This window comes from Meles meles, chromosome 11 (assembly GCF_922984935.1).
Source record: "Meles meles chromosome 11, mMelMel3.1 paternal haplotype, whole genome shotgun sequence".
Classification (NCBI taxonomy): Eukaryota; Metazoa; Chordata; class Mammalia; order Carnivora; family Mustelidae; genus Meles; species Meles meles.
Window position 1 is genome coordinate 7,707,783 of NC_060076.1, and position 15,485 is coordinate 7,723,267.

Here is a 15,485-nt window from a genome sequence, read left to right on the forward strand (position 1 = left end):
TTCCTGGAGGTATGCAAGCAGAGCCTCTGAAAGGCAGGGACCCTGTAGAAAAGACTTCGCTGTCAGATGGGGAATGAGGTGGGTGTGGCCAACACAGGCATGAGCATAGGCAGGTCTAGGAACAAGGTGGCCGAGTCCCATCCCAGGGATCAGGTAGGTGGGTGTCCTGGGCACGTTCCTCTCCAGTGCCCCGGGGGCAGCGTTCTGCACATCATTCAAGCTCCCGTGATGTCGACGCTAGGGATGTCCTGTTGAATGAAGACAATCCTGTCATCAGAGAGGAAGATCTATTTCAACTACCGATAACTGCAGACAAAATACAGTAATGATGCACGTGCGGGTTGTGATGAAGGAGGGGTATAGGACACTGGGAGAAGGGGCGGACAGAAAAGGCCTCTCTGCCAAAAGGTCACTTTAGCCGAGTTCTGGAGGGTGGACCGTGCTCGGTGGGTCAAAATCGGGAAAGGGAACCAGCATGTGTAAGCTCGCACGTAGATGGGGGATGGCTAGTTTGAGGGTAGGAAAGGGCAGTGTGGCTAAAGGGGCTGGGGAAGAGGGACAGAGAGGAGGCTGGCAGGAGCCTTCAAGGCCATGTTTGGGGTCTGGGTCTGACTTTGTCCTGAGGACACTGGGAGCCACAGAAGGTTTGAAGCAGGAGAATGACACGGTCATATTTGTGTTTTAGAATAACCCAGCTGGGCAGCCTGAGCCCAGGTGACAGGTGGAATGGCGGTGAGCTGTATCTCCTTCCGCTACCCTACGGTTAGTAAAGAGGGGAGGTCTAGGCGGGGTGCCAGGGTCCTTCCGCACCAGGGGCCAAGCCAACCCGGTAAACAGCAGCGGACACATGATATTCCTTAAAAACAAAATCCTGATTCATTCACATTCCCCGTTGTTTACCCAAGGTGTTTGTTTTTTTTTTCCCTCCTGGGCTATTTCAGGTCTGACAGGTTTGTGGGGCTAGCAGAGCGGGGACTCGGAGCCAGCTGGGAGGGAGAAGGACCAGTGAGGCAAGGAAGGGCCCCTCCTTCTGCTCACAAAGCCAGGAAGGGTCCTGGCCTGGGCCTCTACTGGTTGTTCTGGGGCAAATTCCTTCCCTTCTTCTGGGCTACTGTCCAAGCTCTGGATCCTGCTGGATCCCCCCCTTTCAAAGTAAAGTATTATTAGTCTTTACTTTTGGGTCCTAGTTTCTAAATGTGCTTTAGGGTGGGGTGGGGCAGGGCGGGGCAGCTCTGCAGGGAGACAGTCTGGCAGAAGCCACTTCCTGACAAAGGACTGTGAATCAGGGGCTGTAGGTGGCTTTCTCCGCCTGGGAGGGGGCAGGCCCAGCAAGTGGGCATGGGGAGACTTCCCTCTCTGCTCCAGATCTGGGCCATTCCTCTTCTTTGTCCACATGCCTGGTATCTGCCACTGGGCTGTAGGGCCTGGGCTGAGGGAAGGGTGTGGGAGAGCTGGTGAATAGATACATATCTAGAGCCCTAGAAAAAGAGCAGAGACAACCTCTGCCCCCCCCCCCCCCCCCCCCGCCACACACACAAACATTGCAGTGTTGAGTTCCTTTTTTATTTTTTTTAAGATTTTATTTATTTATTAGAGAAAGAGAGAAATCATGAGCAGGGCAGTGGCAGGGGGTGTGGGTGGGGTGTGGGTGGGCAAAAGGGGCAGGAGAAGCAGACTCCCCACTAAGCAGGGAACCCGAGTAGGGCTTGATCCCTGTGCTCATGACCTGAGCAGAAGGTAGACGCTTAACCGACTGAGCCACCCAGGTGCCCCCGAGAAATTCTTCCTTATAGAAAGAGCTCGTAAAAACCAACAAGAAAAAAATACATTCTCACACAAAAGCAGGCAGAAGATATGAATAGTAAAAACCCACAAAGAGCCAAGAAATGTATGCAAACATGCTTTAATTTACTCAAAACTAAAAACTGAACAGTAAAACAGCCTCAAGTGTAGGGGTAGGGGTTCCCAGCTTTTCAGAGTTGAGAAATTCTCCTGATGTCTAATTTCCTGAAATTCTTTCCTCTTCCTCATATAGTACTGATGACTATATTCATTTTTCTTTCTTTAAAAAAATAAGTCATTCTTCCTCCACCCAAAGATCATAACTGGTCTGATTATTAACATAAAGTAGTGAAGAGCTGAGAACTTTTTTTTTTTAAGATTTACCTTTTTGGGGCGCCTGGGTGGCTCAGTGGTTTAGGCTGCTGCCTTCAGCTCAGGTCATGATCTCAGGGTCCTGGGATCGAGTCCCGCATCGGGCTCTCTGCTTGGCAGGGAGCCTGCTTCCTCCTCTCTCTCTCTTTCTGCCTGCCTCTCTCCCTACTTGTGATCTCTATCTGTCAAATAAATAAATAAAATCTTTAAAAAAAAAAAAAAAAGATTTACCTTTTTATGGGGCGCCTGGGTGGCTCAGTTGGTTGGGCCACTGCCTTCCGCTCAGGTCATGATCCCAGAGTCCTGGGATTGAGTCCTGCACCAGGCTCCTGGCTCCGAGGGGAGTCTGTTTCTCCCTCTGACCTTCTCCTCTCTCATGCTCTCTCTTACTCTCTCTCTCTCTCTCAAATAAATAAATGCTCTAAAAAAAAAAAAAAAGATTTACTTTTTTATTTGAGAGAGAGCAAGAGTGTGGAGGGAGGGGCAGAGGGAGAGAGAATCTCAGGCATGTGGAGCTGGACATGGGGCTTGATCCCACGACCCTGAGATCACAATCTGAGCTAAAAGCAAGAGTCCAACATTTAATCGACTGAGCCACTCAGGCGCCCCAAGAGCTGAGAACTTTTTTTTTTTTTTTTAGGATTTATTTATTAGAGATAGAGTGTGTGAGCATGAGCAGGAGGAGGAGGAGAGGGGGGCGGGGAGCAGGCTTCCCGCTGAGCAGGGAGCCCAACTTGGGGCTTCATCTAAGGACCTCGAGATCATGACCCAAGCTGAAATGTAGAGATAGTTGCTTAACTGACTGAGCCACCCAGGCTCCCAGAGAGCTGAGAACTTATAAAGGAGTTTACAACTGTCTCAGAATAAAGTAAAAAACCCTGTGTTCCGGACGCTCAAGGAGCCTCCCCTCCCACCCCACCTGTCCATGGCAAGGACCCTTCTCTCCTCTTCCCTTGGAATAGCCTCTGGGCCGGTAAGGACCCATCTCCCTTGCTTTTGCTCATACTGACACCTTCACCTGGGGTGCCCTCTCTAGCCCTACCTATCCAGCATTCGAGTAAGGGTTGCTATGCGCATCTGATGGAACATTATCTTTTGAAAATCCTTACAATTAGTAATTCTTCCAATAAAGAAGTCGTGAGGGCTGTCGGATGAGGTAGGGAATGCCGTTGGCGTGATACCTGGCAGGTGGCACGAGGTCCGTGAATGGCGGCCATCCGTGGATCATCATCGAATAGGCTTCCTCTCGCCAATCGGGTCTCCAACTGTCATCTCCCAGACTGTCTTCCTAGGTGGTACCCCTACTCCTGTCACTTTAATCCCTCGTCCCGTTTTATCTTTTTTTTTTAATTTTTAATTTATTTTTTCTTTTCTTTCTTTTTTTTTTTAAGATTTTTATTTATTTATTTGACAGACAGAGATCGCAAGTAGGCAGAGAGGCAGGCAGAGAGAGAAAGAGGAGGAAGCAGGCTCCCTGCTGAGCAGAGAGCCCAATGCGGAGCTTGATCCCAGGACCCTGAGATCATGACCTGAGCCTAAGGCAGAGGCTTTAACCCACTGAGCCACCCAGGCTCCCTCACCCTGTTTTATCTTAATGCTTATCCTTTCTGAATCATCTTGTTTATGTACTGCCTTTCTCCCTCCAGCAAGAGAACAGAACTCCTGCAAGGGCAGGAATCTTGACCACCGGGGACACTGATGTAGCCCCAACACCTACAATAGCACCTGACACACAGCCGGAGCTCCACGCATTCATCGTTTAAAAATCAACTTTACTGGGGTGCCTGGGTGGCTCATTAGGTCCAGCGTCTGCCTTCAGCTTGGGTCATGATCTTGAGTCAGACTCCCTACAGGGAGTCTGATTCTCCCTCTCCCTCTGCCCACCCCCTACTGAATAAATAAAATCTTAAAAAAAAAAAATCAACTTTATTGAAGTATAATTTACATGCAACAAAATGCATCCATTTAAATTTTATAGTTCAGTGAGTTTTTTGTTTTTGCTTTGTTCTGTGTTTAAGTTTTATTGAATCTAGTTGATTTTTTTAAGTAAGCTCTATGCCCATCGTGGGGCTTGAACTCCGGACCCTGAGATTAAGAGTTACACGCTCTACCAACTGAGTCAGCCAGGCACCCCTAGTTTGGTGAATTTTGACAACAGGTACTCCTGCATTACCAGCAACCCAGTGAAGGCATAGACCATTTCCAACCTCCCTCAAAGTTCCTGTCTGGCTTTTTTTTTTTTTTTGCAGTCAATTCCCCTCCACTCCACCCCTAGGTAAAATGTGTGTGTGTATGTGTGTGTGTGTGTGAACTGAATGAATTTTTTTTAAAGATTTTATTTATTTTTTTGACAGAGAAAGACACAAAGAGAGAGGGAACACAAGCAGGGGGAGTGGGACAGGGAGAAGCAGGCTTCCTGCTGAGCAGAGAGCCCGATGCGGGGCTCTATCCCAGGATCCCGGGATCATGACCTGAGCCGAAGGCAGACACTTTACTACTGAGCCCCCCAGGTGCCCCTGAACTGAATGAATTTTGAATTGGGACTGGCCCAAGGTTTGGGGGAAGCTATTCACGTACGCACACAGCATTTTGTAGTTTAAATACCTTTCTACTTTCATGGTCTCATTTGCTTTTCACATATGAGGCCATGGATGCTCAGAGGCGCTAGGTGACATATGACAGGGGGGGGGTCTCCAAAGCCGAGAAGTGGGGGGGGGGGGGTTGCTGGGCTAGGGGCCTGGCATTCTGGGCAGTTTTTGGGTATTCCAGGCTGACAGGCCCGGCTGGCAAAAGGCTGCTTGGGGTCCCACCTCTGGCCCAGGCGTCCAGTCTGACTGGGGACGTACCCTGGGGTGTCCAGATGCCAGCTGCCTCCTGTTATCCCCTCAGGGCAAGCAAGCCTTTCCAGTCCCTACAGTTTGGGCTGTGGGGAAAAATGAAAAAAGGCTAGTACCCTCTCTTGCTTCTGATTACTTCTGTCTGGTTGCTCAGAGAGAACAGACAGACACTGGGTGTCAGGAGACTTGACTTCCGGCTGGGTTCTGCCTCTGCCTTGCTGTGTGACTTTGGCAAGTCACTTTCCTTCTCTGGCTTCAGCCTTCAGCTTGACTTCAACTGCATTTGATGACTAGTGCCTGAATCCATTCTGCCCTTCAGAGACTGGCCTCTGCCCGTGCTCTCTCCTCTCCCTGGAATGCTGTTCTCCAACGTCTGTTGTCAAAATTCTGGTTTTTCTGCTTGTCGTTCAGGTGCTAGTCCCTCTGTGATTGTCCTCAAAATGGAATGTTCCGCTCCTTCCTCAAGTTTCTATAAGCTCTCAAGGGCAGGGACTGTGAGGAACAATGAGAGAATGGTGGGTTCTATTTACTGAGATGACCAATCCTGTGCCAGTCACTTTGTTACGTGCTTTAATCCTCACAACAAAGTGTCATTATTTTCACTTGACAGATAAGGAAACTGAGGTTCAGAATAATGCCACTTGTCCTGGGTCACAGAGCGGGTAGGACAGCTTGGGCAACTTCTCTTCCCCCAACCCCAGCATTTTTTTTTTTTAAGTTTTTTTTTAAAGTACGGTACACCCCAGGTGGGGCTCAAACTCATAACCCAGAGATTCAGAGTCCTCTGCTCCTGGGACTGAGCCAGCTAGAAAGCCATTTCCTCCCCCCGACCCCCTCCCCACTCCATCCCAACCCCGCATCTTGCAGAGGGCCTAACAACCAAGTGTTTTTCACCTGAGTGCTGAATGACCGGTAAGCCACTGGCTGCATGAAGGAGTGCCAGTCACATTAATCAACTTCAAGCCTCCCTTTGGTGGTGTGGACTGGACTGAAGTATCTGTGCTCTGCACTGTTAACTTTTATGACCACCATTCTTTGCCTTTGCCACACCTACAGTAAGAACTGCCCAGTCACAGGGTGGGATTCATGGGTGGTGAGTACTCAAGTCCCCAGGGTAAGCAAGCAGAAACCGCATGACCTTTGGGATGCAGGAAGGGGAAGTCTGAGCATCCACCGCCAAGGAAGGCCTCTGCCACCCCAATCCATGATTTTGGGGATCCCAGATGTGAACCTGTTTCCCCTCCTGGCTTGGGCGGTGTCCAGGGTAGGACTGGAACACATTCCTGTGGTACCCTCCACCCACCCATGCCCAGCCCCGCAGGCCCGACTGATACCCATGCAGGTCCGTGGGATTTGAATCTTTTACAAACTGGAAAGTTCTATTGTTTTTTCCATTCCTGACCTGCCCTGTCCCGCAAGCCACCTCCCCGAGTAAAATACCCATATGCTGAGCCTGAGGAATGTCCGCCTGGCACTCGCACCGGGGGGTGACTTCTGGGCCCCTGGCCCTCCCTGCCACCTCCCCTTTCCCTGCACTGTTGCGCAAGACAGGCGGGCACACCTTCTGGGGCAGGTCGGATCAAGGCCAGGAACTTCCTGAGAGCGGGAGGCGGCGGGCGGCGGGCGGCGGGCGGGGGCGGGAGGAGAGGGGTGCGAACGCCAAGTTCCCGCACCTTGGCCTTGGAGTCCCCTACCCGTTCCCCACGACCTGCTCGGCGTGATTCTCTTCCCGCGCGTCTAGGGGAGGAGGTGACCCCAGGCTGGAGCCCCCCAGGGCGCTCCCGTTCTTTAGATGCCCCCATCAGCCCCATCTCTTTCTTCGGCTCGGTCTGGGTCCGGCGCGCCCCTCAGGGGGTCCCTCCTCGCGCTCCCTCTCTCCGACTGGTCTTTGTCCGGGTCTCGCTCGCAGTCCCCCGCCCGCAGCCCTCCGGTCTGCGGCGGCGGGGGGCGGGGCTCAGCTCGGGGGGGCGGGGCCGGGCGGGGCGGGGCGCGGCGCGGCGGGGCTGCTGCGCGGCGGGCTGGGCGCTGGGCGGAGGCGGCCGGCGGGACCTACGCGGCGGGGCTGGAGCGCGGGCAGAGCAGAGGCCGCAGCTAGGGACGGCGGGAGCGGGCCGGGCCGGGCTGCATGGCGCCAGCGACGTCCCACTGAGCGGCGCGGGCAGCGACGGGCGGCGGGCGGATCGGGCTGCGGCTCTTCCTCGCCATGGGGGACGTGCTGTCCACGCACCTGGACGACGCCCGGCGCCAGCACATCGCAGGTGAGTCCCGCGCGGTGCAGGGCGCTGGGGGGGGGGGGGTCCCGCGGGGAGCCCCCGGGCCACGCCCCCAACCCGGTAGGCCGGCGGCGCAGGGGCCGGGACTCGGGACAATCAGGCCCCGGGCAAGGCGGGAGTGGCTGGGGACCAAGTCCTGCCTCCGAGCTTGTTCCCTCCACGTTTGGGCGCTCCTTCCTGCCCCCTTGAACTCGCCCTTCCCCCTCCCGAGGGAAGTCGAACCTCCCTGTCCTCTACTGGAACCCCCTCTGAGCCGGTCCCTTCGAATCCCCCCAGCACACGACCCTGATGGAGCCGTGGCCCACTCGGCCAGCATGTCCTGATCTTCCTCCCTCACTGTCCGGGTCCCCACCTCGTCCTGGCCCCAGCCCTAGTACACGTGGCTGAGGCTTCCAGGGACAGGCCCATCCATGCCTGGACTCAGCGTGTGGGGTGCACAGGAGGGGTAGGTTAGAACCCCTGCTCTTTGACTCGGGCTCAGGCAGGGTTCTCCTGCCCGGCAGGCGTGTCCAGGGCCGGAGCCCAGCCTCCTCAGCCCCCTCCTTCAGCCAACCCAGCTCCCGGCCTGTCACCGCACTGTGGCTACTTCTCAGAAAGGCGAGGGGCCCCAGGCAGACCCAGGGTAGCAGCAGGGTCTGGGGTCCCTCCTCCCCCCACCCTGGAGAATGGAGAGGTGGAGTGGGAATCTCAGACTGCCTGGGAACTTCAGTTTTGTGGTTCACCTCTCCCGCCCTGGGTGAGGCTGCCTGGGTGGAATCCCAGCATCTGTTTCCCAGCCGTTAGGTCTTAGGGAAGTCTCTTAATGGCCTGGCACCTCAGTTTTCTCCTCTCTGAAATGGGGTGAATAATTTCTTATTAATGCCTTGTTGAGAGACTCTATTTCATGTAGCTTGCTTAGCCCAGGGCCCCACACGGAGGAGGCACCCATGCCCGGGGTGGGGTGTGGGGTGGGTGCAGCTGGTGGAAGGAGTTATCTGTTCCCCGCATTGAATTCGCCACTCGCCGTCCAGTGAAGCCGGAGCACCGTGTCTACCTCCGTGTGTCTTGATGTGTCCCGCGGTCCTGTAGCGTTTCAGCAGCTGTGTTCTGCCTGCTTGTACTCCTTGAGAAGAGGGACCAGGTGTCCCTTAACTCTGTGTCTCCAGGACCCCATGGTTGAGGATAAAGAGGGTTCTGGGGAAGGGTTGTCCAGTGACTGTGGCATTGGGTCTGGAGTTCCCCCTTTGGGCCAGGCCTGGGCCCCCGGGCGCAGGGGTGAGCGTGAGGTAGAAATGAGTCAGACCCTCTCCAGCCCCAGAGCAGCAGGGGGTTAAGTCCCGGAAAAGCCTCCTTATGGGACAGGCCTGGACTCTGGGAGGAGGAAAGCCGGGCGGAGTCTTCCTGTCCCCTCCCTGTCGGTGGCAGCCTCCTGGGGCTCTGTAACAGTCCATCCATTCACGACCTCCTATTGGGGCCCCTTACCAGGCCTGGGTGGGATGTGCTGCTCCTTCTTCGGTGGGGTTTTTCCTTCCCCCACACCCAGCTCTTGCTCTCCCCCCTTCTTCCTACCTCCTGGGCTGCTAACTGCCAGCACCCCCCCCCTCCATTTTACAGGGGTGGGGACTGAAGCCACAAAAGGTGAAGTGTCCTCTCCTGGACAGGGTTGGGTTTGTTCTGTGGATACTAGGCTGGGTGGAAGAGGGCTGTGCCCACTCAGCCTGCTGGCCCCTCTTCTCACCACTTCAGGGCTATTAATAGCCCTCTTCAGATGCCTCAAATTCCTGGTCCAGGCTCACCTGGGGGAGCGTCTCAAGTTGGGGTTGGAAGGGTGGAAGCCTTGGGAGGTTGGAAGCCCGGCAAAGACTCTAGCTCCCTCCCAGGGAAACAGGCCACCTTAGAAATTTCTTCTGGAGGGAATGAAAGCTAGCCTTTGGCACCCCTGGCGATCTGTGCACCCTTCTCACCCCACCCAAGGAGCGGTGAGCCCTTTTGTGCCAGACAATTAAAATTCCAGAGCCCTCCCTACCTGGGGCCACCCCTTTGGAGACGTCAGCATTTGGGATGGCCCTTCCCACAGTGCTCTGGGCTCCGAGGCCTGTTGGGGTTCCGTGGCTTGGCGGGCGGGTGGCTTCTGAAGCTTTGTGCCCACCCTGCGCAGGTGAGCAGGTGAATGCCAGTCGGCAAGTCCTGGCAGAGGTCAGGCTCACTCCTGCCCACGGTGGCATTTTGCTGCCCGGGTGCCTTTCATCCTGGGATTTCAAAGTCCCTGGCAAGCAGGGGCTTGTTCTCACAGTAGCAGCCTCGTGGGGCTGGTGGCAGGATTAGTCCCTCCTGCTTTTCCAGGAGGGAGCTTGACGGAGGAAAGAGCCCTGACCTGGGAGCCAGGAGGCCTGGGTAACCTCAGGCAATCACTTACTCTCCCTGGGTCTCTGTTTCCCTAGCTGTTAACCGAAGGCTGTAGGCGACCTGATGGCTGAATGAAGTCCTTTCTGGTCTGAGGGTCCCAGATTTTCCCCATGAATCTCCTCCAGATTTGGGCCAGTTCGGGCTTCCGATACTGACTCCACATTCTGTTAGCTGATGTGAACTTGGGCCAGCATCTTAATCTCAATTTCTTAATCTGTAGAATGGCAGTAATAGCAGTTTCCTGCTGGGCTCTGTTGCAAGGATTTAATGAGATAATGCTGGTAAGAGTAGTGCCCAGTGCTTTGGGGCATAGCACGTGCTTAGCAAATAGTTGCCGATTTTATTCAGAATGGTCATTTATTTTATTTTTTTTTAATAATTTATTTATTTATTTGACAGAGAGAGAGGTCACAAGTAGGCAGAGAGGCAGGCAGAGAGAGAGGGAGAAACAGGCTCCTCACTGAGCAGAGAGCCTGATGCAGGGCTCAATCCCAGGACCCTGAGATCACGACCTGAGCCGAAGGCAGAGGCTTCAACCCACAGAGCCACCCAGTCCCCTGACAATCGTCATTTACTGTCACCGATTCTCTAGTAGGTGAGGAGAGTGGCCAGGTGTTTGGAGTGTGAAGGGGGCAGTTGTCGCTGTGGTGTAGGCCCTGTTTCTCTTGAGATTTGTCTCATCCCTGCTGGTTCCTCGGATGCAAGAATCGACCAGCGTTTCCAGAAACCTTGAAATCCACGTTCCTTGTGCACTGAGAGACGTGTGACATGGATGCAGGCTATCTTGCGCGCTGTGGAGGGCTGTGATGGGGCCCCCCATGACTAGGAAGGAGCTAGGACCTGGGGAGGTGGGGGATTCGGCCCACCCCCACCTCCATCTGGCCAGAGGACAGGGCTGGGATGAGAGAGCGGCAGTGTCTGGGTGGCCCGTGTTGGTGTTACAGGAGGGGTTCTGTGCTCCCCAAAGCTAAGATAGAGTAAGTGAGGGGGGGTCTATGGCCATACCACCCTGAATGCGCCCGATCTCGTCTGATCTCGGAAGCTAAGCAGGGCTGGGCCTGGTTCGTACTTGGATGGGAGACTAGGTGAGGGAGGGAGCTCACTGTTGCTCCATAGGGTCTGGGTGCTGTGCTCTTGGCAGGAATCCTAGCATTGCCTGGGGCGGGGGTGGGGGCTTCTACCTCTAGGACAGCCTTGAAGGACTCAGCCCTTCTGGAAATTCTGTTAGCCAGGATGAAACTGTGGGAGCCGAGGGCACCCCCCACCCCCCACATACATAAACTGCCCTTAAGATTTATTACCCGAAAGGGCTGGTGAGGTCGTTTGCCAGGACCTGTGTTCCTCCCTTCTGCCAGGCTCACCTCTCCCTGGCTAATTCTTTTTTAAATAGCAGCTTTATTGAAACATAATTTACCTGCCAGGCAATTCATCCACTTAAGTATACAGTTCACTGGGTCGTGTGTGTGTGTGTGCGCGCGTGCGCGCGTGTGTGTGAATTTTAGAATGCTTTCATTGCCCCAGAGAGAAATGCTGTGCCCATTAGTGGTCACTCCCCTTCCCCCAGTCGCCCCCCACCGTGGGCAGCCGCGGCTGGTGTTGGCTGATCACACAGATAATGTGTGCACGAACCTCATAGTGTAAGGTGAGAAAGTGTCCCTGGCTTTGTTCCCACCCTTCGGGAGAAACCACTGGAGTCTGGTGCATCCCCGCGTCCAGACCCACGTCTCTGTGGACACACGCGTTTAGCTCTGGGTGTACGAGCTCCGGCGGTATGTCTCTGTGGCTGGACTTTTCTTTCACTCCGTCTGTTGAGAACATCTTTGCGTTTCGGAGCCCGTGAGTTGGCCCCGTTCTGCAGGTTTCCTTCTGTGCGTGGTGCTGTTTATGTGCCCCATTCCCCCCACTAACGGACACTGGGGTGGCTTCCAGTGTTTTGTGGGAATTTGTGGCGCTGCCCAGACCTCGCACGCTTCCCGCGCCAGGTTCTGGGGGTCAGAGAGGCCTCAAAAATGGAACTCCCGGGTCCCATTGTCATGTAGTGACACGGAGCCTCTGAAAAGGCTGTAAACGGTTGGAACTCCCTCCCACTGGTACAGCGTAGCTCAGCACAAAGTGTGATCACCCTTTCTGACGGCTGGATAGGAGAAAAAGGGAATCTCGTTTATTTATTGAGCAAAATGAATAACGCCTTTTTCCGAATTGATTTTGCAAACCTACCTCTCCACATTTGGGAAAGGGCTGTGGGTCCCCAGCGTGAAGGGAGGAAGGACGGTGTCCCCTTTCGGCCACCCTGTCCCCCCAGGTGCGTGGCTTCCTAGTCCCCGATCTGGGGTTTTGCAGGGAGACCAGGCTGGCCGGAAACAGTGCCCAACCCCAGCCCGGCCTGGGCCTCTGCCCCTAGCCAAGGTCTGGGTCAGCCCCTGGGGGCAAAGTGTCTGGGGATTCTGTTCTCTTGTGTCCCTCTAATAGAACGTGCCTTTTGTTGGCGTTGACCCCGTCCTGCCCCTCCATCCAGCCTCCACTCTGTTCCTTTCCCATCGCTGGGCCTGAGCTCTGGCCTCACCCCACCATCCTTCCCCCACATACAGCCAAAGAGACCTTTCTAAGCCCAAACTGGGTCATGGTCTCCGCCGCCTGAGGAATGAAGTTTAGAGACGGGGATGGGACTCACTCACCTTCGCCCCGGGAGCACCACTCCATTTTTTAGCAGAATTTCTTTCTTTCTTTTTTTTTTTTTTAAGATTGTATTTATTTTTTTTGACAGAGAGAGATCACAAATAGAGAGGAAGGTGGGGGCGGGGGCCGGTGGAGAAGCAGGCCCCCTGCTGAGCAGAGAGCCCGATGTAGGCTCAACCCCAGGACCCTGAGATCACGACCTGAGCCAAAGGCAGAGGCTTAACCCACTGAGCCACCCTGGCACTCCCGTTTTTTAGCAGTATTTCTCCTCCGTGTTTATTGTTCTACATTGCTGAGACCATGACTCAATTTTTGCCTGCTCCTTTCACCAAACGACTTATAATAAACATCTCTCCTGGGTCTCTAGAACCTCCCTGCAGGCATTCCCAAAGGCTGTGTCGTGTTGCCCCCAAGGCCACATCTGTATAGACATTTTTGTAGCCTTACCCCTAATGCTGGTTTCTGCCATGTCCCGTGGTGACTGGACATTTGGTTTTTTGGGGCAAACTGAGTCACTGTATTTGTTTCCCTTCCTACTCAGGTCAGCTGCCCTGCTGAGGACAGACTCATGCCCTTGACCTGCTCTCCCCCAGCCTTGCTTCCACCAATCTGGGCGTTTTGAGGGCGGCTCCTTTCTGGGAACCTGCAACACCTCTGAGTGTCTTTCCAGCAGGAACAGGCTCCAAGGAGCTGTCTGTGAGCAGGGGACAGGGACTGATGACATTGGCCTTTGGGTGTGCATGACCACATAAGTCTGGCTGCTTCGCCAGCCTGTGGCCTGCAGGGACTCCCTGGATGGGTCTTCTGCGAGAGGGTGGTGGCTGCTAGAGCAGGGAGGGGCTGTATCAGGCTCAGAGCAGTACCTGGAAGATTAGCCATCCTTTCACTGAGCATTTACTCTGTGCGGGGGACTTCCTTTGCCTGTATTATCTCTCTGAATCCCTCCCCTCAGTGCCCTATCCCAACATTTAAAGGCAGGGCAGGGCAGTTGCAGGTCCAGACGCGGGAGTCCGAGACCTTAAGCTGTTAGAACCATGCTCCGCTGTGATGAGATGTTTCCTGGTGCCTGGATTGGGCCTGAGGACAACGTGGAAAAGGCCCCAACGAGAGGCCAGCGGTGGGGGCAGAGGGCCTGGGAGGGGAGGGGAACAGGGCGGCGTGTGTCAGAGGCTCCCGTGGGCTGCACAAATATATCCCTCCCGACATTACTCAGTCTGAGACTCAAGTCACTCTTGACCAGTCCCGTTCTGCGTGGCCCCCTCCTCCCCCGCAGGCACAGCTCATGACTCACTCACCGTGGGTCTCCCTGCAGGCATCAGGCATGAGCCGGTGGTTGCAGACATTCCTGAGCGGCTTTTTCCTTCCCCCCTGCCCTGCCCCCATCCACTTCTCCTGCCTGAGGACCGGAGGGTTTTTTTCTCTAGATAGTGCTGGGCAGAGTTTTTTAAAGAAAGAGGAAGGCAAATCCCTAGCTTTAAAACCCTGCCGGGTGGGACAGAACTACGCCCCTCTCCTGGTAGCATCTTAGGGCCTGAGTCACAGAAGGGCTGTAATCTTCTGATCGTACAGATTTAAAACTGGAAGAACAGGAAGTGCCCATCTCAGCAGGGCACCCGGATCCACCCCCTGGGAACTGCCCCAGTTTGGGGATGCGCTCCCTGTGGCCTACAGAAGTGAAGGGACCTGCCTGGTGACAGAGTGGTGAGTTAGAAGAAGCCGCGAGTCGAGAGGTTTGAGGCAAGGCTCTGCGGTCAGACTGCTTGGGTTCGAGTCCCAGCTTTGCCCCTGGAGGGGCTGGTCATTTGGGGCAAGTCAGTTACCCTCCCGGAGCCTCCGTGTCCTCCACACTAGAGAATAAGAGCACTGGCTTCTTAGAGCACAAGGTCAGGAAGCGATCTCTGGATGGTACAGCATATAGGGTCGGTGGGGGGGCGAGGACACGGTGCTCTTAGGAGTGTGGCTCTTGGGACCCATGTCAGGTGGGTCCTGTGACCACAGACACCTTTACCCTGTGCCATGGGCCCCAGGAAGGAAAGATAAAAGAGAAAGACACCCACCCCTTGCCCGGCCGTGTGTGTCTAGAGCTAGGCCTGTGGGTCTCAAGCCTGGTCCCACTAACCATTTGCTGTGTGACTCTGGACCAGTGGCGGGGCGTCTCTGCCTTTTCTCCCCATCTGTGACCCAGTATTGACTCGTGAGAATTCTCTGCCACTGAAAATCTTTTCTTTCTTTTTTCTTTCTCTCTTTCTTTTTTTAAAAGATTTCACTTATTTATTTGGGACAGAGAGATACAGAGAGAGAGAGCATGAGCAGGGGGTAAAGGGCAGACGAGAGGGAGAAGCAGTCTCCTCGCTGAGCCAGGAGCCTGAGGTGGGCTCAGCACCCCAGGATCACGACCTGAGCCAAAGGCAGCTGCTTAACTGACAGAGCCACCTAGGCGCCCCTGAAAATCTTTTCTTAGGAGTGTCAAGGTGACTTCCAAAGGCAGGGCTGGGAGGGTTTTGATGTTAGGAGTCGAAGTGGAACATCCCCATGGTGTGCCTGGGAGACTCCACAGAGGTGTGAGGAGCTCTGCCCCCGGACGCACCTGGGCTTGCTTTCTTTTCTTTCTTCTTTCAGTCTATAGTTACTGAGCTCCTACTGTGTGCCAGGCATTGTACTGGGCACCGGGGGCACGCTCATGCACGCTCTTCCATGGCTCTTGTCCACGTGGAACTTTCTGGCTGGGTGAGCAGGGAGTGTTCTCAGAAGGGTGGATCTTGGGGCGCCTGGGTGGCTCAGTGGTTTAAGCCTCTGCCTTCGGCTCAGGTCATGATCTCAGGGTCCTGGGATCGAGTCCCGCATCGGCTCTCTGCTCAGCAGGGAGCCTGCTTCCTCCTCTCTCTCTCTGCCTGCCTCTCTGCCTACTTGTGATCTCTGTCTGTCAAATAAATAAATAAAATCTTAAAAAAAAAAAAAAAAGAAGGGTGGATCTTCTGTGGGAAGGTGTGAGAGGGGGTGGCTTCGTTTTTTTTTTTTTTTTAAACATTTTATTTTTTTATTTGACGGAGAGAGATCACAAGTAGGCAGAGAGGCAGGCAGAGAGAGAGGGGGGAAGCAGGCTCCCCGCCAGAGCAGAGAGCCTGATGCGGGGCTCGATCCCAGGACCCTGAGATCATGA

The 15,485-nt window shown here is 54.6% G+C and overlaps 1 protein-coding gene across 1 annotated transcript in view; it reads left to right on the forward strand.

Annotated features, from left to right (window-relative positions):
• The first annotated feature begins 7,052 nt into the window (after window positions 1–7,052).
• NIBAN2 (niban apoptosis regulator 2) overlaps window positions 7,053–15,485 on the forward strand; it is a 51,947-nt gene continuing 43,514 nt past the window's right edge. The window contains exon 1 of the mRNA XM_046022895.1: window positions 7,053–7,249. Within this exon, the coding sequence (XP_045878851.1) occupies window positions 7,195–7,249 (55 nt within the window). The 5' untranslated portion in view covers window positions 7,053–7,194. The remainder of the gene's footprint in view (window positions 7,250–15,485) is intronic.